General features: G+C 35.3%; 1 protein-coding gene across 5 annotated transcripts in view; it reads left to right on the top strand.

Moving 5' to 3' along the window:
* The window catches only part of BRD10 (bromodomain containing 10), a 103,980-nt gene extending 87,162 nt beyond the window's left edge, over window positions 1-16,818 (top strand). For all 5 annotated transcript variants that reach the window (XM_067744323.1, XM_067744322.1, XM_067744321.1 and 2 more), the window contains 3 exons: window positions 6,856-6,971; window positions 11,205-11,395; window positions 12,524-16,818. In XM_067744323.1, the coding sequence (XP_067600424.1) occupies window positions 6,856-6,971; window positions 11,205-11,395; window positions 12,524-16,167 (3,951 nt within the window). In that variant the 3' untranslated portion in view covers window positions 16,168-16,818. The remainder of the gene's footprint in view (window positions 1-6,855; window positions 6,972-11,204; window positions 11,396-12,523) is intronic.
* The last annotated feature ends 3,677 nt before the right edge of the window (window positions 16,819-20,495 follow it).

Below are 20,495 nucleotides of genomic sequence, written 5' to 3'. Positions count from 1 at the left end.
CGCGTACCGCAAAAAAAAAAAAAAAAGGTAAAAATGGAAGGAAAATTAATCCCAAATCTACCAGAGAATAAAAAGGAATCTAAATAGAAGGCCCAGAGTCCACATCTGGATCTCTAGCACTTTAAAGTAGAAAAAAATCCTTGCATGGAACTAGTTTCTTTTAATGAAGATATGATGCTAACTAGTTGTAGCAGGTGCTTTTAATTAGGACAAGGCCATTTAAGGCAGATTTAGTGGCAGTAGCATGAAATGCTAATAGACAATTGAGAAAAAAACCTACAAAAGCAGATTTTAGGAGTCCAAAACTATTAGTAATCAATAACCACTTAATATAGGAACATAGGTTATAGCCCTGTAAACCCTGCAGTCACTGCCTTAAAATATGAAACAATAACTTGTTCAAAATGATGATCCGAGTCATCAAGAGTTAAATTATATTCATTGTATACTCAGAAAATCTGGAAGACATATTTTAGGAACGTTTCTATCAATTTTTTAAAATCTTTTGCAGCTAAGTAGAAAATCTCTGTAAGCTAAGAAATTTACTTCTATAGTTTGAATACTTATTGTGGGCCTGCTCTCTGCTATGCATTGTGATGGAGCCTGAGAAAGTAAAAATAAGTAGGATACTGACTCTGCTTTTAAGATACTCCCAGTCTTAATTTCACTTACATGGACCTTTTTATGCTCTGATGATACCATATGTAACATTACTTAGTGATTTAGATTTTGCAGTGAATTGCTTGAGAACCCACCTTTCTGATATCAGGTATAGATTTGATAAAATTTTATTAACTTCTTTGTTACCACCTATTTACTAAAAAGAATCAAATTCAGATACTTACCCAATAGTTAATTTCTAGTTCAGGATTTTTTCTTCTTTGTGAATGAAAATGGTTACATACCATCAGTTACATACATATTGTTAGATTTTCTTCCCCAGTAATAGTAACTATCTCACTGGGAATGTGATCTGTCCATCCTCTCTACAAAGTCAAATGACCCTGAAACTTCCAATATTATCACTTGTAGTGATATGCAGTTGTTTGCAGTTGTTTGTCTTCATGCTTTCTAGTTAAATGCTAATTTAGAAATATAATGGAAATTATAGTTAGAACTATAGTTCTAATTAGCATTAGAAATGCTAATTTAGAAATATAATGGAAATGTTGTACATGCTGTGCAATGTAGGATATCTTTAGAATAAAGTACAAATGCTTTCCTTTTCTATTGAATTAGTCTTAAGAGAAAATGGGTGAGAGTACCTAAAGAGAAAATACTAGTATATGATAGGATAGTTCATATTAGAACCTCTGGCAGTGTGAAAATACTCTTTAACTTTTTCCATATTAATATGCAAACATTTCACTATACTGTCTAACTAGTACTTTTTCAAGGGACTGTATACCAACAAGGTGAATGCAGTGTTTTACCCCCAAAACTGTGAATATGCAGGAATATACTTATATAGTAGTAATTTCTTTAGGTGAGCAGTAAGAAAAAAAAAAGTAAATACTTACTACCTTTTCACTTAATATTACTTAGACTAAGGAGAATGCCAAATAATTAGATTATTAACATGCTTAAGTATAGTTAATTTGATTTGTGCTGTGTTTTTATACATTTGCATTTAAATTATTTGTAACCTACCTTTGGATATTGCTAGTGATTTTAAATGAGACATCTTTGCAGACAAATCGATTTGGCTTTTCTAAAAGTTATTTGAATTTTATTTGAAAAGCATGATGTATTATTATCTAATCCCTTTCCACCATGTGATTTATGTCTGTGACAAGAACCAAGCCTATAACAAAAAATATTTTGTCATATGATCCCTGTTTCTGTGCTGTAACAACATATTTGTAAGTAAAAGCATGTAGCAAAAGAGCATTGATGCCTTTTTCATATATATTATATTTTGTACATAAAAATTATCTTTTTTATCATCTTCACAATAATACCCTTTCAATTTAAAAAAGAATTCTTTGTATATTTATATGTGATGTTAATCTTTTCTTCAAATAACTGTTGATACCTATTTTGTTTAGATATAATGTTATAAGAAAATCTATATAAGTAACAGAATGATTTGTGTAAACAAACTACTTTCACCTAAGTTTAATATTCAAAGCATCTGAACTTATTAAAATGTGCAAAAGATCCATGGTAATGAGACATTTAATAAACCTGGAATTTATTTGTTTTCCTCTTTTCTTCCTTCTAGATGTTCAGTGTCCCCAGCATCAGTAGATTGCCAACTCCCTCTCCTTGCAGCACCCCAGCCAGCACTATGCTGGTGCTGTCATACCCGATTACTGCAGCAGAATGGAGTTTTTCTTTAGTTGTAAGGTAAGTTTCCCTCCCCACTCATTTCACACACATAGACTCAGCTTTTCATTTTACAATATTGTGTAGTTTTGTAAGTTTTTTAGAAGTTTCTTTTCTCTTATGGTTCCTTAGGTTATTAACCTATCACATTCAAAAACTTATAAAACTGCATAATATAATAAAGGACTTACCTTGTGGCCATAGACAAGCTCCTTATTGTAGTAATCCCTATGAGGTTATAAAACCTTAGTGTTTGACAGTGGGGCATCTCATGGAAAGGGAGCTGGCAATCTGCAGCTGCTGTGGACATTGGCTGAGAAAGTATTGAAAGGTAAGCCTCAAATTTAGACCATATTGTATACCTTTGGTTCCGTGGTGTATGTTTGAATTCATACTTTATTTTATGTTACATTTCATAGTAAATTTATAAAAGAAAAATACATTACTCTCTTCAAAGTGACCTTCAGTAAATGTTTGAATTATTAAGTTCACATAACACATTGGGATTATTTTAGAAAAAAATTTTTGTCTGTGAAAATAGTGAGAATTCTAATACTAAAAATTGTGAGAATTCTAATACTAAAAAATGTTCATTTATCCCCATATTCACATACCTGTTTATAAAGAAAAGTCAGCACTAAATTTATATATGTAAAGCGTATTAAATGTATTTTTTATTAGAGAAACAATTAGAACACTGTTCTATAAATAACCATTTACTTAATCTTTCTATCTACTTTCTTTGATTCTGTATTGATCAGTGCAGATAAAAACTGTAAGAGCCTTTCTGATTTTCATTATATCCATATTCTCTCTTATGTGTTTGAAGATGGGGAACTTGCTGTTTTCCTTGTTTTTTTAATTCACTTTTAAACTTAAGGTCACCATAGTTTTAAGTACTACTGTAATTAAACAAATGAAACAAAGTAAATTTTAGAGATTTTAATGTTTGCATTACAGAGATACCTACATGTAAATATAGGAACTTACACAGTACAGTCTCTTTCTTCTTTAGGAATTGTCTGTGTGTAGCCCATGAGAGATGGCATTGTGTAGTGGAAGGAAAGTGGATTTTAGCATTCGGGAGATCTAGAATTCTAAAGTCTTCTTCCACCTACAAGTAATTCTCTGTTTACTTTAGACACTTTCCTTCTGTAAAATTATGTCCTCTGAGTTCCCTTTTAGCTTTAATAATTTCATCCTAGAAGAAACATGATAGTTTTTCCTTTATCTGTGTATATAAATAAAGTTGATCAGTCAGGAAAGCTATTGCTAATGATCTGATTTAAAGTTCAGGAAATATTTTGTTTGATTTTAAATAGATTTTTATATTAGATCCAAGTTAAGGCAAATTATTACCATTTGACTAACTTCATTTAAAAATTCATAACTTCTCTACATTAGTTCCATTGTATACTGTGACACTCTGAGACCAGCACTAGGTAGAAAGGGACGTATTATTTTCTTTCCATTTGGATTGTATTGACCAAAGAAATAATAAATGAGAGAACCAGTATGAGTTTCTCTTTTACTGTCAAGTAATTAAAGTACCTTACTACCTCAAACACCAGTCCTGGAGCAGTGATTCTGAACTTTTTTAAACCTATGCCCCCTTTTGATAGATGACACACATACCCCATGGCAGGTACAGGGATGCCCTTTGTTGAGGTCATCGTATCCTTTATATGTATCTTCTAGTCAAAACATTTTATCAGCCTTTACTTTATATAATTTGTGTTATGAAAATAATAAAATTTTTGTTTGTTTTTCAAATACAGAATGATTAGATAGGCATTTTCAAATATAAATGAGATACCATACCATCACTACCCCAAGTTGAGAATATGCAGTATAAAGAAGGGGAAGAAGGCCAAAAAACATACATAAAGTTGAAGGCCTTAGACATTTACAAACAGGTCAGTGGGTAAAACAGAGTTATATGGAAGTTAGGACTCTATTCTCTGATTGATTTATATGACCCCTCCTGTTCAGTAGTATATTTTCTGGGCATTGGATTAAGTAAAATTTAGTAACCAAAATAAAATCAAAAGGTAAAATTTTCCTAATATTTTTAAAACTCTTTCCTATAAAAATTAATGTTGTAATTTAGTAGAGACACAAACAGAGTTGATAAATGGCTTTAAGTAGTATCCAGTTACACAGTCTCCCCTTCCCGTGCTTCATCTACCTAGTCCTAAAAGTCCCATAACACTGACAGTTCTGTAATCCCTACCCCATCACCACCACACTAATCCACACAGCCACCGTACTGCCCAGGTTAAGTCTGCATCTGTAATTCTTCCCCATATATCTCCCAGTTAATAAGGAATTCAGCATGCCTGGCGCCCCCTAATCCTTTAATGCTTTTCCAGTCAGTTATACCATGAAGAGAATACTCTCCCCACCTTCATTCCTTACCTCTTTCTGCTCTCTTTAGCTTAGGAAAAGTTTATTTCCACTGTCACCATTTCATTTTTGAGCCAAATAGAAGTTTATATGTAGAAAAAAATAATGTTGTTGATATGCCTTGTTAAAGGGAAAAATCTCCATCTACTATTTTCTATTTTTTATTGAAACAAAATCTTACCTCATTCTGAAAAGGATTTAGGGTAGCTGTTACCTGCCTTTTCATCTTCCTCAAATAGCTTTCCATAGATGGAAGTTATTTCTTGCTCAGTTTTATTATTTATAATCTAATAGTTTTGTTTTCATGGGTTAGAATATGCACTTTATACTATCTCATAACATTTCTTTGAGAAAAATAAACTTTTGAGGTATAACTCATTGTTAGTTGGGTCCTTTTAGAATGCTTTTGACAAGATGGAAAGTCTCTTCAGGTTAGTATATTATATGAAATAAAAGTTACTTTTCTTGAAATTTTTTCACAATACTATAATTTGTTATGCCACTGAGAAGACACAAAAATTAGTCAGTGAGCCTAGGTTCCATATTCATTATGAGCACATGCACATATAATCTCACCTTTTCCTACTCTTCTAATGAACAATTTCCCTTCTGAAGTATAAAAACCTCAGTTAGAAATGTTTATTTTTATGTGCATAAACGTTGTGTTGGTTTAAAGCACAAAATTTTCAGGAGTAGGAAATGCACTGTTATTGATCACTTAGTTTTGTATGTGTCTAAAATTTGCATGACAAAAGGAAAAGTTTTAGATATATGTGAAGTTGGGGAATTTATGCACAGATTTTAGAATATGCTTTGCTCTAGGGAGTGGTTATTTTTCTGCCTTAATGTTTTACCTATATGCAAATTGACTCAGAGTTCCTGTGGGGTGAAATCTAATTTTATGCAGGTTAAATATGATCTGTAACATATATAGTTGTGTGCCTTTTGTTATAAAAGAAATAAAATGAGTGGACTATATGGTATGTAAATTATATCTCAAAGCTGTTACCAAGTAAAAAAGAAATACAACTTGGTTATATAACAGTAAGGGACTATAGTGATGGTGGTGGTGGTGATGTGGATAGCTGGTGTTCACTAACATTGTGGAGAAGGGGAGGTTGGCTACCTAAAGTTATACCTTCTGTAATCTTACTGTCCCTATGGTATTCAAATAATTTTATGGGTGCTGATGAAATGTACCTTTACTAGAGGTTTTATAACCTGTGTCAGATTGAATTTATGTAATACAGTTTTTAAGAGGCAGTGATGTAATTAGTTCTAAAGAACTTGGACTTCATCAACAGGCAGATCTGGGTTCAAGTCAGAGAACCTTAAACAAGTCATTTAATCTCTCTGAGCCTTAGTTTCATCATTTGTTAAGTAAGACTAAAAATGCACACACTTTAGAGGGCTTTTATAACTGCTAGTATACGTGAACTCTCATGTTCACTCGATCTCTCTCTCCCTCCCTTCCTCCCTCCTTCTCTGTCTGTCTCTCTCTCTGTCTCTTTCTCTCCAAGTATGAATGAAATACTTAGGATAATACTTAGCAAATGGAGGGCATGTCAGAAATTAACCGTTAGTATAGCATGATAGTACTGAAAATGGTGACCAGTTGTTTACTTTTCTGTGCTGGAAACATTTTTAAATAAAATAACTGTAAAATTTCCTAAGGAAGTTTGTTAGGATGGCTTTTGAATAGGATAACAATTCAGGCTTTCTCTCTTTTTTCCCCCACTGTTTTGGAAAAATTACAGAAACTTTACAGAAGTGAGCAATGTCATTTACATAGTTATATAAATGTTTGTATCTTTACATGTGTTTTAGTGATTTATAAAAGTGTTTATAATTGACCCAATTAAAAACTTAAAAAAAAATTTTTATCTCTTGGTTTAATTAAATGGGTTTTAGATTTCTCCTGTAGAATTGAGAATCTTTAAAGTATATCGAAGAAGATTTATTATAGGATATTTTCCTCCTTGCTGCAACCTTCTGAAGAAGAGATATGTACTTATTTGATGGGTATTGGCATTTTGTTTTGTATTTTACTCAGAAAATAAGTCTTGGCGTTTACTTTTGGATTCAGTCTAAGGAATTTACTTTTAAAATTGTGTTTTTTAGGGCAAATGGTATCATCGGAGGCAAGCTGTAAAAGAATTGCATAGTACATTGATACGTCTTTTAAATGAATTGCTGCCATGGGAACCAAAGTTAATGAAAGCTTTTCAAAGGAACAGGTAAATCAAGCTTTATTATCTTTTTTAAGGCTCTTACTTTATGATTATGGAAGGTATCCTGGTATCATTTAGTATAGTTTTCCACTGATTTGTAATTCAGATAGTTTTGAGTACCTACTGTGTACAAGGTACCTCCTAAGCCCTGACAAAGTACTATTACCTTTTTTTTTTTTTTTTTTTTTTTGCGGTACACGGGCCTCTCACTGTTGTGGCCTCTCCCATTGCGGAGCACAGGCTCCAGATGCGCAGGCTCAGCGGCCATGGCTCACGGGCCCAGCTGCTCCGTGGCATGTGGGATCTTCCCCGACCGGGGCACGAACCCGTGTCCCCTGCATCGGCAGGCAGACTCTCAACCACTGCACCACCAGGGAAGCCCGACAAAGTACTATTGATTAAACAAAACTCTATACTGTGTGGTTTTTTTCTCCCCCAGTTTTTTTTTTCATTGTGGTAAAATGCACAAGTAAAATTTACCATCTTCACTAGTTTTAAGTGTACTGTTCAGTAATATTAAATACATTCATGATGTTGTGTCACTGTTACCCCATCCATCTCCAGAACTTCATCTTGTGAAACTGAAACGCTATACCTGTTAAACGATAACTCCCTATTCCCCCCTTCCCCCCATCCCGTGACAACCACCATTCTACTTTCTGTATCTATGATTTTGACTAAGTACCTCATATAGTACAAAATATTTGTCTTTTTGTGACTGGCTTTATTTCACTTAGCATAATGTTCACAGGGTTCATCCATATTGCAGCATATGTCAGAAGTTACTTCCTTTTAAAGGCTGAATAATATTGCATTTTATGCATATACCACATTGTGCTTATCCATTCATCTGTAATGGGCATTTGGGAGGCTTTTCATGTTTTAGCTATTATGAATAATGCTGCTATGAACATGGGTGTACAAATATCCAAGACCCTGCTTTCAAATTTTGGGGTGTATACCTAGAAGAGGAATATGGTAATTCTATTTTTAATTTTTTGAGGAACTACTATACTGTTTTCTACAGTGACCGTATAATGTTACATTCCCACCAACAGTTACAAGAGTTCCAGCTTCTCCACATCCTCACCATTTGCTATTGTATTTTTTTTAATTGCCATCCTAATGAATATGAGGTGGTATATCATTGTAGTTTGGATTTGCATTTCCCTAATGATTAGTGAGATTGAGTGTTTTTTCATGTGCTTATGGCAATTTATATATCTTTGGAGAAATGTTTAGAGATTTTTTTGATTATTGATTCAATTTCCTTACTAGTTATAAATCTATTCAGACAGACAAACTCAAATGTCAGATGGTGATAAGTGCTGGGAAGAAAAATGAAGCAGGTTAAGGGGAATAAATGCTTAGTTTGGATGGGATAATAATGATTGGTCATTTACCAGGGTGTTGGAGAACGCTTCCCTGATGAGTTGATGTTTGAAAAGAGACCTGAAGGAAATAGGGGAGAGAGCCAAGTGGATATCTAAGAGAAAAGAAGATGTAGAAGCCCTAAGGTTAAAAGCATGATTGACATTTATAGGAAATGCAAAGGGGCAAGAATAACCAGAGCCGAGTGAGTGAGGAGGAAAGTGGTAAGAGTCAAGAGTCAGAGAAGTATAGGGAAAGGTAGCCTACGTGTTTAAGGATTTTGGCTTTTACTCTGAGATGAGAAGCCATTGAAGAGCTTTAAACAGAGGAAGTACATGATCTGACTTATGTTTTAAAGCACTCGCTCTGCCTGTTCTGTTGAGATAGTGTAGTGTGGGATGATGATAAAGGCAGGGAAGTCAGTTACACTATAGTAGTGGTCCAGGCAAAAAATGATAGTGGCTTGGACCATGATAGTAGCAATGCAGACGGCAGGGAGTGCTTGGATTCTGGATAGATCTTGAAAGTAGGACTGGTGGAATTTCCTTAAGGCTTGCATATGGAGTGTCAGAAAAAATGAGGAGAAAAAGATGGTGCCTAGTATTTTTTATCTAAACAACTGGAATAATGCAATTGCCATTAGCTGAGATAGGGGAAACAAAGAAGTAGTTTTGGGGAGGGGGCGGATTCAGGAGTTTGGATTTCAACATGTTAAGTTTGATATGCCTTTCAGATGTCTAATTGGAGTTACTGAGTAGGCAGTTTAGCATATTAGTCCCAGTTAAAGGGAGTAAGCCAGGCTGGAGGTATAAATTTGGGGGTTGTCAGGATATAGATTATATTTAAGCTGTGAGATGGTAGAAATCACCTAGTATATGAGCATAGATAAGAGAGACTGAACCCTGGGACATTCCAACAGTTAGAGGTGATGGAGATGGCAGGACTCAGCAGAAATGACTGAGAAGGAGTATTCAGCAAGGCAGGAGCATAACCAAGAGTGATGTCTTAGAAACCAGGTAAAGAAGATGTTTTAAAAAGGAGGCTGCTCATGATGGATTGAGGAAGATGAGGACGAGAATTCATTGTTAAATTTGGCAATATCATTGATGACCTTGAGGAGCTGTGTTGATAGAGATGTGGGTAAAAGTCTAAGGAGTCTGTTCAAGAGAATTAGGGGTGAGGAACTGGAGTTTTTCTATAAAAGTAGAGCAGAGAAATAGGGCAGTACCTGGAAGGACAAGTTGGAGTCAAGTTGGGTCATTTGTTTTTATTAATGGGAGAAATAACATGTTTGTATACTGGTAGAAATGATTGAATAGAGAGGCAAAAATGAACTCAGACAATGGAAGGGATGTTTGGTTGAGTGAGATTCTTGACTAGGTGAGAGAAGATGCATAAGTTGGAAGGGTTAGCTTAGACAGGAAGATGGAGAATATGAGTACAGATGAAGGTCTTAAGTTGCAGATGGGGTGTGAGCATATGAGAGTTCTTGTCTGATTGCTTCCATTTTCCCTGAAATAAGGAGCAAAGTCATTAGCTGAGTTGAGAAGAAGACTGAGAAGGGAGGAACTTTATACTACCCCCATATAGATATTACTAAAATGAAATTAATTTTACAGTTATCCTTTGATAACCCACTCTAGTATCTTACAGCCCTCATCTGCTCTATAAAACCCTTAAGCAAAAAAAAAAAAACCTTCAGCAATAATTGAAAGATAAATTGAGAGTAATTATTAACTAACATTTGTTGAATATTTGTGTGCCACACAAACTACGAAGTAAGTGCTATTATTATCCTCATTATACAAATAAGTAAACTGAAGCTTAGAAAGTTTAAGGAACTTGCCCAAAGTCTTACAACTGTTGAGTGACAGAGGTGAGATTTAAACTCCAATATGCACACATAGGAATTTTTTTTTTTTTTGATGTGGACCATTTTCAAAGTCTTTATTGAATTTGTTACAACATTGCTTCTGTTTTATGTTTTGACCTTTTGGCCACGAGGCATGTGGGATCCTAGCTCCCTGACCAGGGATCGAACCCACACCCCCTGCATTGGAAGGCGAAGTCCTAACCACTGGACCGCCAGGGAAGTCCCACACAGATAGGAATTTGTAGCAGAAGTAAATTGGAGAATGTATGTTCAGATTTTTTTTAAAAAAACAAAAATAAACAAAGGGTAAAAGTAAAATAGAGAAACTCAGTTGAAAGCAAATGAATAGTAAAGGATCTCTAAAATATCATGTAATCATTTGGAAATGTTTCTATCTCTCTTAGTGTTATAGAAACATAGGTATTATGTTTTTATGTGAAAAGGATCTCTGAAAGATAACTTTTCAGCTTTGTTTCCCTATGCTTAATTTAAAAAAATAATTTCTAGTGAGACCCAAAGGTTCAGGATTAAATGATGGATTGTTTTTGTTTGTCACTCTTTGTATAACAGTCAAAAATAATACACACTGTTTCTTAGAACTTTTTGATTAACTCTTTTAAATGACCTTTTAAACTATATTATAATCAGCAGTTTTAAGACTATCTCAAATCTATTTCTATCAGTGCAGCTAGAAAAAAAATTACCTTTTTCGCATTTAATAGGTCTAACAGCAGCCTTTAGAAAGACAAATAGGTATATGTTCGAACACTTTATTCTGAAATTGCACATATATTTTTTTAAGTTTCTTATGCCTACACCCTGTGTTTTGTCTTCTTGAACAATAGTCATTGGCATCTTAGACACACTTGGTTAAAACATAGGTTTAGTGACTTAATTGAAAATACTAAAATATAGCTTAAAATGTTAGAAGGTACTTTAGCTTCCAAGAGTTCAATACGTATGTATTGTTTGTTGTGTCGAATATTTTTCTTCAGGAGTCGCCTAAAAAAAGACTATGATGATTTCAGAAGACAGCCTGATCACGATAAATTTACTGGAGAACTGTGGACTGCTGAAGAAGGTGAAGGAGATCCTGGAAAAGAATCTCCAAAAGTAGAACTCAGTAGCAAGTCTATAGACACCACAGAACCTCTAGATATCCTGGAGAAGGATCATTTTGATTCAGGTAGGCATTAAAACTTTCTTTAAAACAACACTAAAAGCACAAAGAGAAATTTTAGTATCTTTTGTGGAGATAAAGGATAATCTGGTTAATGAAGTTCATTGATTGGGAAAATCTGTTATGTTTGAAGGTGTACTAATGTCTTATTAAAGGTTCTTTGGAGTCATTATTACTGTTCTAGGAGTTTCTGGAGTCAGTGCCCGACTCCAAACTGTAGGCATGTTATTGCTCATTACAGACCACACATCATTGATATGCGTCCCTTTGAAATAGGTTTAGCCTCTTCTTTTTATTATTATTAATTTTGAAGCACTATTTCTGATGTTTGCTTTAAATGGAACTTGTCAAGTCCCTGATAATTGTGAAGATTTTTTTTTTTTTATGAGGAATGATCAAGGTTGATGGCCTAATAAGACCAGAGTGGACACCTCATTCTTATAAGGAGGCTGGATTAGATGATCTGTAATTCATTTCAACTTATCAGATTATTTTATTCTATAAATCTAGTTAAATAACTTTCTTTAGTTATCTAAGAGGTATAAAAATTTTTGGTTAGAAATGTATTAACCTATTGTTTTCCATGTCTGGTGAATTGAAAAAGAGTAACTTCTCATCAACCCAGTTTGATCAGATATGAACATAAATTTTTTACTGTAGGAATAATTAAACACCAGAAAAAGCTGGACATTTTTTATTCCGTAGAGTCTCTCTCTAAAAATAGAAAATATGGAGAACCATCTCTCTTTGATACGAAGGTTTCCCTATCTAGAAGGAGAGCACTAGACTAGATTCCTTTCCAAATCTAAATCCTAAGTCCTAATTGCTGGCTTGAGTATCTCTTTAAAAGATGTAAACTTTCCTTTTACACTTGTATTGGCAGCAGAATTTGATCAAAAATAATTTCCTTATTAATAATACGTTGTTCTTGGGAATGGTTACAATGTCAGGATTACCATGTTAAAGCTCACCTTACCTTAATTTCCATCAGTGGTACTGAGACTTTTGAATCGCCCTACAGGTTTCTTAATAAATTGCTTATTCAAAGATTGACTTTCTTTTTTATAATTGGTCTTACCATTGCTATTCAGTTGCTGTTTTATATAAACAAAATGCTTGTTTTATAATTTTCAGATGATATGAAATTGTCAGAAATAGATTTACCTATGGCCAGAAGCAAGTTGCTGAAAAAAGAATTGCCTTCTAAAGATGTACCTAAGACACTGCCTAAAACACTTAAACGGCAGTCCAAACAAACTAATTATCTGGATGATAGCACAAAAGAGCTTTCCCCAAGGAAGAAAACAAAGTTAAGCACAAATGAGACAACAGTTGAGACTGTAGAAGGTGATATGCAAATTGACTGTTTGAATGAATCAAAGCATACAGAGCCACTGTTTCCAGAGTCATTTGCCTCATTGGATTCAACACCAGTGTCTACTCTCCAGAAAGGGACCAAACCTATTCAGGCCTTGCTTGCAAAGAATATTGGGAACAAAGTGACCTTAACAAATCAACTGCCCCCTTCCACAGGTAGAAGTGCTCCTGCTGTGGAAAAGCCAGTTATATCTCCTCCAGAAGCAAGCCCCATAAAGCCAGCATTGACCTGCCACACCAGTACAAAAGGTCCTTTACAGATGGTGTACAAAATGCCCTGTGGCCAGTGGTTGCCCATAGATCTTCATAACAGCTCTGTAAAGATTCAGATGCAACCTATGCTGGATCCTAAAACAGGAGAAAAAATCATGCAGCAGGTTCTCATTCTGCCTAAGAATTTTGTAATTCAGCACAAGGAAGGGAAAGCAGTTGCAAAAGAAATACCACCACTTCAACAAAAAGGTACAGAACGACGTGGTTCATCTTTCCCACAGACAGCAAATGTAAACTCTTCTTTAGCATCAGTTCTTGTCAACCCAACAGGAACTGTTTCTACCCAACTACCTAATACAGCTTTCAACAAGACAGTTACACCTTTGTCAAATGTGAGTAATGCTAGACCACAGCCTTTGACACCTGTAACCTCCATAAGTAATTTATTAACACCACCAGTTAAGACTAGCCAGAGTGAGGCAGGAAAAGTCAAGAATGCAGTTTCAGCAGCCGCATTCCCCCAGCCCATTGCTTCACCCACCATTTCCTCAACAGTTCAGCCTCAGTTATCAGCAACAACACTAAATGGATCTACAAATCCCGGTAGTTCCCTCAACTGTTTTGCACAACAAACTGCTGATTCTTCTGAAGCAAAGCAAGAACTGAAAACTGTATGCATAAGAGATTCACAGTCAATTCTTGTTAGGACACGAGGTGGGAACACTGGAGTTGTAAAAGTACAGACCAATCCAGATCAAAATTCATCCAATAGTTTATCTTCAAGTTCAGTTTTTACTTTTGCTCCTCAGCTTCAGGCATTTCTAGTGCCAAAATCAGCAACTTCATCATCCTCTGCTTTTTCGCCAGTAGCTGGAACAACTGCTACATCTAGTCTCCCACCTTTTGGCCAAGCACCTACTTCTGTTTCCATTCCAGCTGGCTTTAATCCATCCACGGGGAAAAATCTTAAATTTACATTAAGCCAACCTTCCTGCAGTAGTAATTTGGGGCACATGATAGATAAAACTTCACACATGCCCTCCTCTCCCTTAAAGTCTTCTGTTTCTTCTAGCACTCTCCTACCATCAACAGCAAATAGTTCAGTAAGCGTAATTAGCATATCAACAGGAAATTTTGGACAAACCAGTGCAAATGTTATTCATACACCAGCTAAACAACAACAAGTAGATTATGTCACAAAAAGTTACCCTGTTACAAGATCAGAAGCAACAGCAGCAACAAATGAAGATATGGTCAGTGGGACTCCAGTTCAGAAACTTATGCTGGTGTCAGCTCCATCTATTCTTTCTTCTGGCAGTGGAACTGCAATTAATGTGGCACCTGCACCAACATCTGCAGGTGTTTCTGCCCAGAAATTAGTTTTTATTAATGCTGCAATTCCCAGTGGCACTTCAACCCCAACTATTGTGGCAGAACCATTAAAACAAACTCTTCCTCCTCCCTTGAGTAAAACATATGTTAAGGCTCCAGAGCAGCCCCAGATAGTACTAATTCCATCTACAGTGGGAGCACCAATAAAAATAAATTCGTCACCAACTGTGTCTCAGATAAAAGATGTGAAAATTGGGCTAAACATAGGCCAAGCAATTGTAAATACTTCAGGCAGTGTGCCAGCTATACCATCAATTAACCTATTGCAAAATGTAACCCCAAAAGGAGAAGAAAAAAGTACCAAGGGCTATGTTTTGCCGCTGTCAACAATTGGTAATTCAATTCCAGTAAGCTCAAATTTTGTGAGTCAAAATATTACTCCTGTTAATGAATCAGTGGTTTCTGCTTCAAGAACAGTAAACATGTTTTCAGTAACAGGAGCAAATGTATCTTTGGGTTCTCTTTCAGTGACCTCAACCTCTGCCTCAGTTGGGACACGACCTCCTGTTTTAGTCAGTGGAAATGATACCTCTTCAAGAATTATGCCTATTTTGTCAAATAGACTTTGCACGTCAAATCTCGGAAACACTGTGGCTATATCAACTGTGAAAACAGGACATCTTGCATCATCTGTTCTGATTTCAAATACACAACCAACAGTGTCTCCTAAATGTCTGACATCAGCTTTGCAAATCCCTGTTACAGTTGCCTTGCCTACATCTGTGACTGTATCCCCTAAAATAATCAACACAGTTCCACAAGCCGCAACAGTACCAGGAGCCACACGTTCTGTATCTCTTTCTAAAAGACAATCTCGGACTTCCGTCCAGTTTCAGTCACCAGGGGTTTCAACTACAGTGCCAACAAGTATAAACACAAATAAACCTCAAACTGAATTTCCATCCCTTTCACCGAATCCAGGTAAAATAATTAACATTTCCAATTTTGCTTCTCTGCCAAACCAGCAACTGTCCCCTGCTTTCGTAAAATCAACCCCCAGTTACAGTTCTGCTCCAGCTGGCACTGCCGTTCACACTGGTGCAGCACCATCAAATGTAACTAGTGTGGCAGGGGGCCAGTTCAGTGAGCCTTGTATTCAGCAAAAAATAGTCATCAATACCAGTACGCCTTTGGCACCTGGCACACAAATCATGATTAACGGAACCCGCTTTATTGTTCCACCACAAGGTCTTGGAGCTGGCAGCCATGTTCTCCTTATATCCACTAATCCAAAATACGGACCTCCCTTAGTTCTTAACAGTGGCCAAGGCATTCAGCCTGCACCGGTAGATAACCTGGCCCAGAAGATCACGCTAGCATCAAATAATTCTTTAAGTGGGCAACCTGTGAAACATTCTCTAAGAAGCTCTACAAAAATTGTAAACTCTCTTGGGAATGCAAGTTCTCTACCCACAGTACATGCAGCACCACAGATCATAAACCCAGCTGCTGAAGTTTCTGTACCACCTCCTGCACCAACAGTGTCATTGACTTCAGTAATTAAGTCTCCTCCAGCTACTCTTTTGGCTAAGACATCTTTGGTTTCTGCCATTTGCTCTAGTAATCCTTCACTGCCGAGTAGCACTTCAGTATTTCATTTGGATACATCAGTCAAAAAATTGTTGGTCAGCCCAGAAGGAGCCATTTTGAATACCATAAATACTCCATCATCTAAGGTTTCTTCACTCTCTTCATCACTCTCTCAAATTGTTGTATCTGCCAGTCGAAATCCTGCCTCTGTCTTCCCTGCTTTTCAGTCATCTGGCTTAGAGAAGCCTGACACAGCTGCATCTTGAATTTAGACTAAACGAGCCAGTTTTTAAATAATGGGGCATTGTTTTGACTCCCATAAAAATTTTAACTTTATTATACTGTTGAAAACATACATAGTTTGTGTGTGTGTGTATGTGTGTTTTAATGTATCTTTTCATTAGCTTGCAACAAGGCTTTGTTTTTCTTGGGGAGGGAAAAATCTGTTCCATTTCACTCATTGATATGAGTATGTTTTCAAAGGTTATTTGTTTAAAATAGACAGGACTTACCTGTCTATATAACATGAATTGAACAAAGTCAAATTTGACTAGTTTGGAGTAAGCTAGGCTTTTGCACACTTGCATTGACATGTTTCTTCTTGAATTTGGACTGTTGCGGCGTGGCTCTACAATATGGTATTCTGTGTCTTTAGTGGAATCTTATTTTTGTTTCTGTAAGAAAAAATATATATATATATATTTATGCATTGTGAAAATGCAGTCCATTGTGTAAAATTGTACATATTCCTAAATCCTTAACAACCTCTACTAAACTATATGTACAAAGAACTATGCTGTCTTATTTATGTTTTGTTTACATAATGTATAGTTTTTTAAGTATTTTAGTAATTTTGGACCAGTGAACTGTTAGCATCAATGCAGAAGAATCTGCATGTAATAAACTGAGTTGCTGTATTTCCTTGTTTGAATACCATTTTTAAAGTGCGTTCTTGTTCCATTGAAAGACTACATGATAGAAGATGAGGACAGATCTTTACAAAAAGGAATTTAGGCTAGGAAATTTGAATTAATAATAGCATTTGTACAAGACTTTAGAATTTATAAACTTTACTTCCACATATCTCATTTGACTTTCACAGTACTCTTGAGAGCTTAAATGATGTGCCCTAGGTCACTCAGCTAGTTGGTGGTATAGCCAGTATTTGAACCTAATGCTTAAAATCATTTCTGCATAACTTTACATTACTTCTGCTTTAAAATGTCACTCTAGATTTCATTGTTTTAACTTTTTTCTCTTAATCCACCACCAGATTCTACATTGATCAAAATAAGTAATCTTAAAGGCCGGTGTGTTTGGTCTGTGTTTATACATCCCAAATATGTTTTTTTAACTTTTTATTTTTAAATAATTTTAGATTTACAGGAAGTTGCAATGATAGTACAGAGAGGCTTGGGGTACCCTTCACCTAGTTTCCCCCGATACATTTATTTTTACATTGAGGGGTTGGTTCATAGTTGACTGATTTTCCAAAATGATATTTAAAAACGTGAATTTTTTTTGTTTGTTTAGAATGACAAATGAATGTGAACACTTTCAATTATTTATAAGTACTCTCTTTTTGTGTGTATTTTTCAATTACAGAGCAGTTACTTAAATTCCATTGTAAAGCAATGTTTATATGGACCAGCTTATTCTTGGGGTTCAACTTTATGGTATTTCAGAATTTGCCTCATTTTAAATAAAAGGTAGATTTTATACTTACTTGATGTTTATATCCATTATCTTTTTTGGGATACTGATTGTAAACTCATCCACATCCCATTTATAATGATACTATTAAACCTGATCACATGGAGTTGTAGTCTAGGGTTGAAGAGTAGGCCTAAAGACTTCTTTTGAAACTACATTGAAATTTATTAGTTGAAGAGGGCAGTGAGGGTATTCCTGGAAAGTTGCTAAAGGCTCTCAAAAGCCTAGATTTATACTCTAAGACAGTACCTTTGCTGATCATGTCTATGCTTCACTCTGTAGTCACCTTCCCCCTTTCCTTGTCAGTTTAGAAACCTTGGATTTCAGGGGGAAGTGGGTGATGTTTGAAGTACATTGCATTGTACATACACGGTGCACAATAAATGAATGTATTTACCTACTCAACTTTTTAAAACAAAACAACCTAAAACTATTCATCTTTTGTCTGAAAACAATTCTCTACACCACTTCCAGAAACGAATTTACCGAATTACTTATGACACACTTTATTCCCAGTGAAGGCCCCTCACTTATTAACCACTAATTCTTTTCTGACTCCTAAATCAGAATCCTAATATGACTTTCAAAGCTCTGTGTGATCTGGTGAACCTTAAAGTCCCTGCTCCCCGTTTAGGCTTTTAGAGCCTAAAAGGCTCTTCAGTCTGTTCCTGCTTACCTCTCCAGCTTCATTTCAATTGACTCTCCCCCTTGCTTTCTGTACTCTAGCTTTCTTTTAGTTCCTAGAAAGTTCAAGACCTCAAGGTCTTCCCAGATGTTCCCTTTAACTTAATGTTTCATTTCAGGTTCTCATTACATATTACATAACTCCCGCTCCTTACCCCAGCCAGCATCATGCTATTGCAGTCACTCAGAGATTGAGGTCATAGTGTGAGAAATGCATAGTACTCCTTCACAACTGTAATAAAATGATCTGTATGCAATTATTTAATGCCTGTCATTTTTTAGAAGAGAGAGACCTTGTCAGTCATCTTCATCATTGTCACCCTAGCAACTGGCACATAGTAGATATTCAATATGTATTTGTTGAATGAGTGAGGAATCTAGTTAGCTTCTTATATTATTTAAGGTCTAGTTTACTTTTAAAAAAAATAATGCCCCATTTTTACTAGAAATTTGACTAAATTAATGGATTATATAATCAAAAAGTCAAATTCCTTTTCCTTTGCCTCCAGTTTGGAAGGTCATGTGGATTTCTGGGATCTTGGCCAGAGAGTACAAAGTCAAATTCCTCAGTTCTTTGTGTTCAGTGTTTTTAAGTATTCTTAAAGGTCATCTATTAAAGCATTCATGTAAAGGAAGAAAAGTCACCACAATGCTACCTGAAAGACTTCATGGTCCTGGAAGGGTGTTTCTACCCTTAGTATAGAATTAGTAGGCCATTTGGATGTCAGTATTCAATATCATTTTAAATGCTAAGATAAAACATGCTGAAATAACATACCTCCTTCTCATGTGTTAACTCTTTTCTCTCATTCCCTATGATTTTTCCTACCAAAAAAACTTTCCTTTGTGATTTTATATATATATATATATAAAAAATACTAAGTGGCTGCTTAGATTCCTGCTTTCATTCCAAGATTCCAATTTTATTGATATATTTAATAAGTAATTGACATCAATAGTTTTATGATCAAAGCAGCGATGGCTATAATATACACTAAGATAAATGGAAATGTTTGTTTGGTCTACTATATCATTAACTTAGAATGAATTTAGAAATACTTAATATTAAAAGCTTGAGAAAATGGCAGGATCTGAAAGTGATCTAAGAAATTTGATGGGGAGTTTAGTTATTCAAAGTTATACTGTACTGTAACATAAAGATGATACATAACTCACTTTAAGTTCTTTCCAGAGGTTGTATTGCCAACACCTGAACCTGGAGCCTCATTGTCACTATAATGCTGTCATCTGCCCCAGGTATTTTTCTTCATTTGTTCAAAAAGCACTTACTATGCACACCATGGTGCTTGATGATTGCTTGTTTATTAACAAGAAAGCCGAAGGGCATGGCATGGTTCAGGTTCTTATAGTTTAACTTGGAGACAAACTGTGAAAAAAATCTACAGTTTTTTGGTTCTGCAGAACCAAAACTGTGTGTTCTTCTGTATGTAATCTTTAATATCATTCTTAATGCAGTTATCAACATGAACTCAAAAGCATAATTATCAACATAAAATCAGAGAGTTGTATAAATTCATTCTACACATTTATTGAGAACCATATAGTACAAAAGATGTTGTAGGAACAGCATAGATAAGTAATATCCCTTCCCGGTCCTCAACAAAAAATCAAAAGACTATAACAAGCTAAAAGTAAATGTCAGAGGAATAAAGAACTAAGAGTTTAGTAGGGAGGTGCCAGAGGTTTCAAACACAAGGTGGCGTTTGTGACGGGACAAAGTATGTTTAGAACCAAGCCTGCAGAGACTCAGTCTCACAATATCACAAGGAAGTTAACAATACTCTATTGTATATTTGAAAGTTGCTAAGAGAGTAGATCTTAAAAGTTCTCATCACAAGAAGAAAAAATTGTAACTCTGTGTGGTGAATGTTAACTTATTGTGGTTATATGTCAATTGTACCTCAGGTTCTTAAAAAAGAGAAGTACAAGGAACATATAAGGAACAGAGCAACTGGGTTTGAATAGAATATTACGGGTTAAGAGGACTGGAAGCAAAAGTGACATTCACATGTAAGGTGAAGATTATTAAAGTACCACCTAGGACTACCATTCAGGATTGCTATGAGAATTAGATAAGATAATGCCTGCCACATAGGAAATGTTAATAAGATTACTCGGTGAGTTGAGCAGGTGGTGTGAAGACCTGTCACCTGGCAGTAATGGTAGCAACAGAGAG

This window comes from Pseudorca crassidens, chromosome 7 (assembly GCF_039906515.1).
Source record: "Pseudorca crassidens isolate mPseCra1 chromosome 7, mPseCra1.hap1, whole genome shotgun sequence".
In the NCBI taxonomy this organism is placed as follows: domain Eukaryota; kingdom Metazoa; phylum Chordata; class Mammalia; order Artiodactyla; family Delphinidae; genus Pseudorca; species Pseudorca crassidens.
The sequence above is the reverse complement of the archived record's forward strand: the minus strand, read 5'-3'. Positions and strand labels throughout refer to the sequence as shown.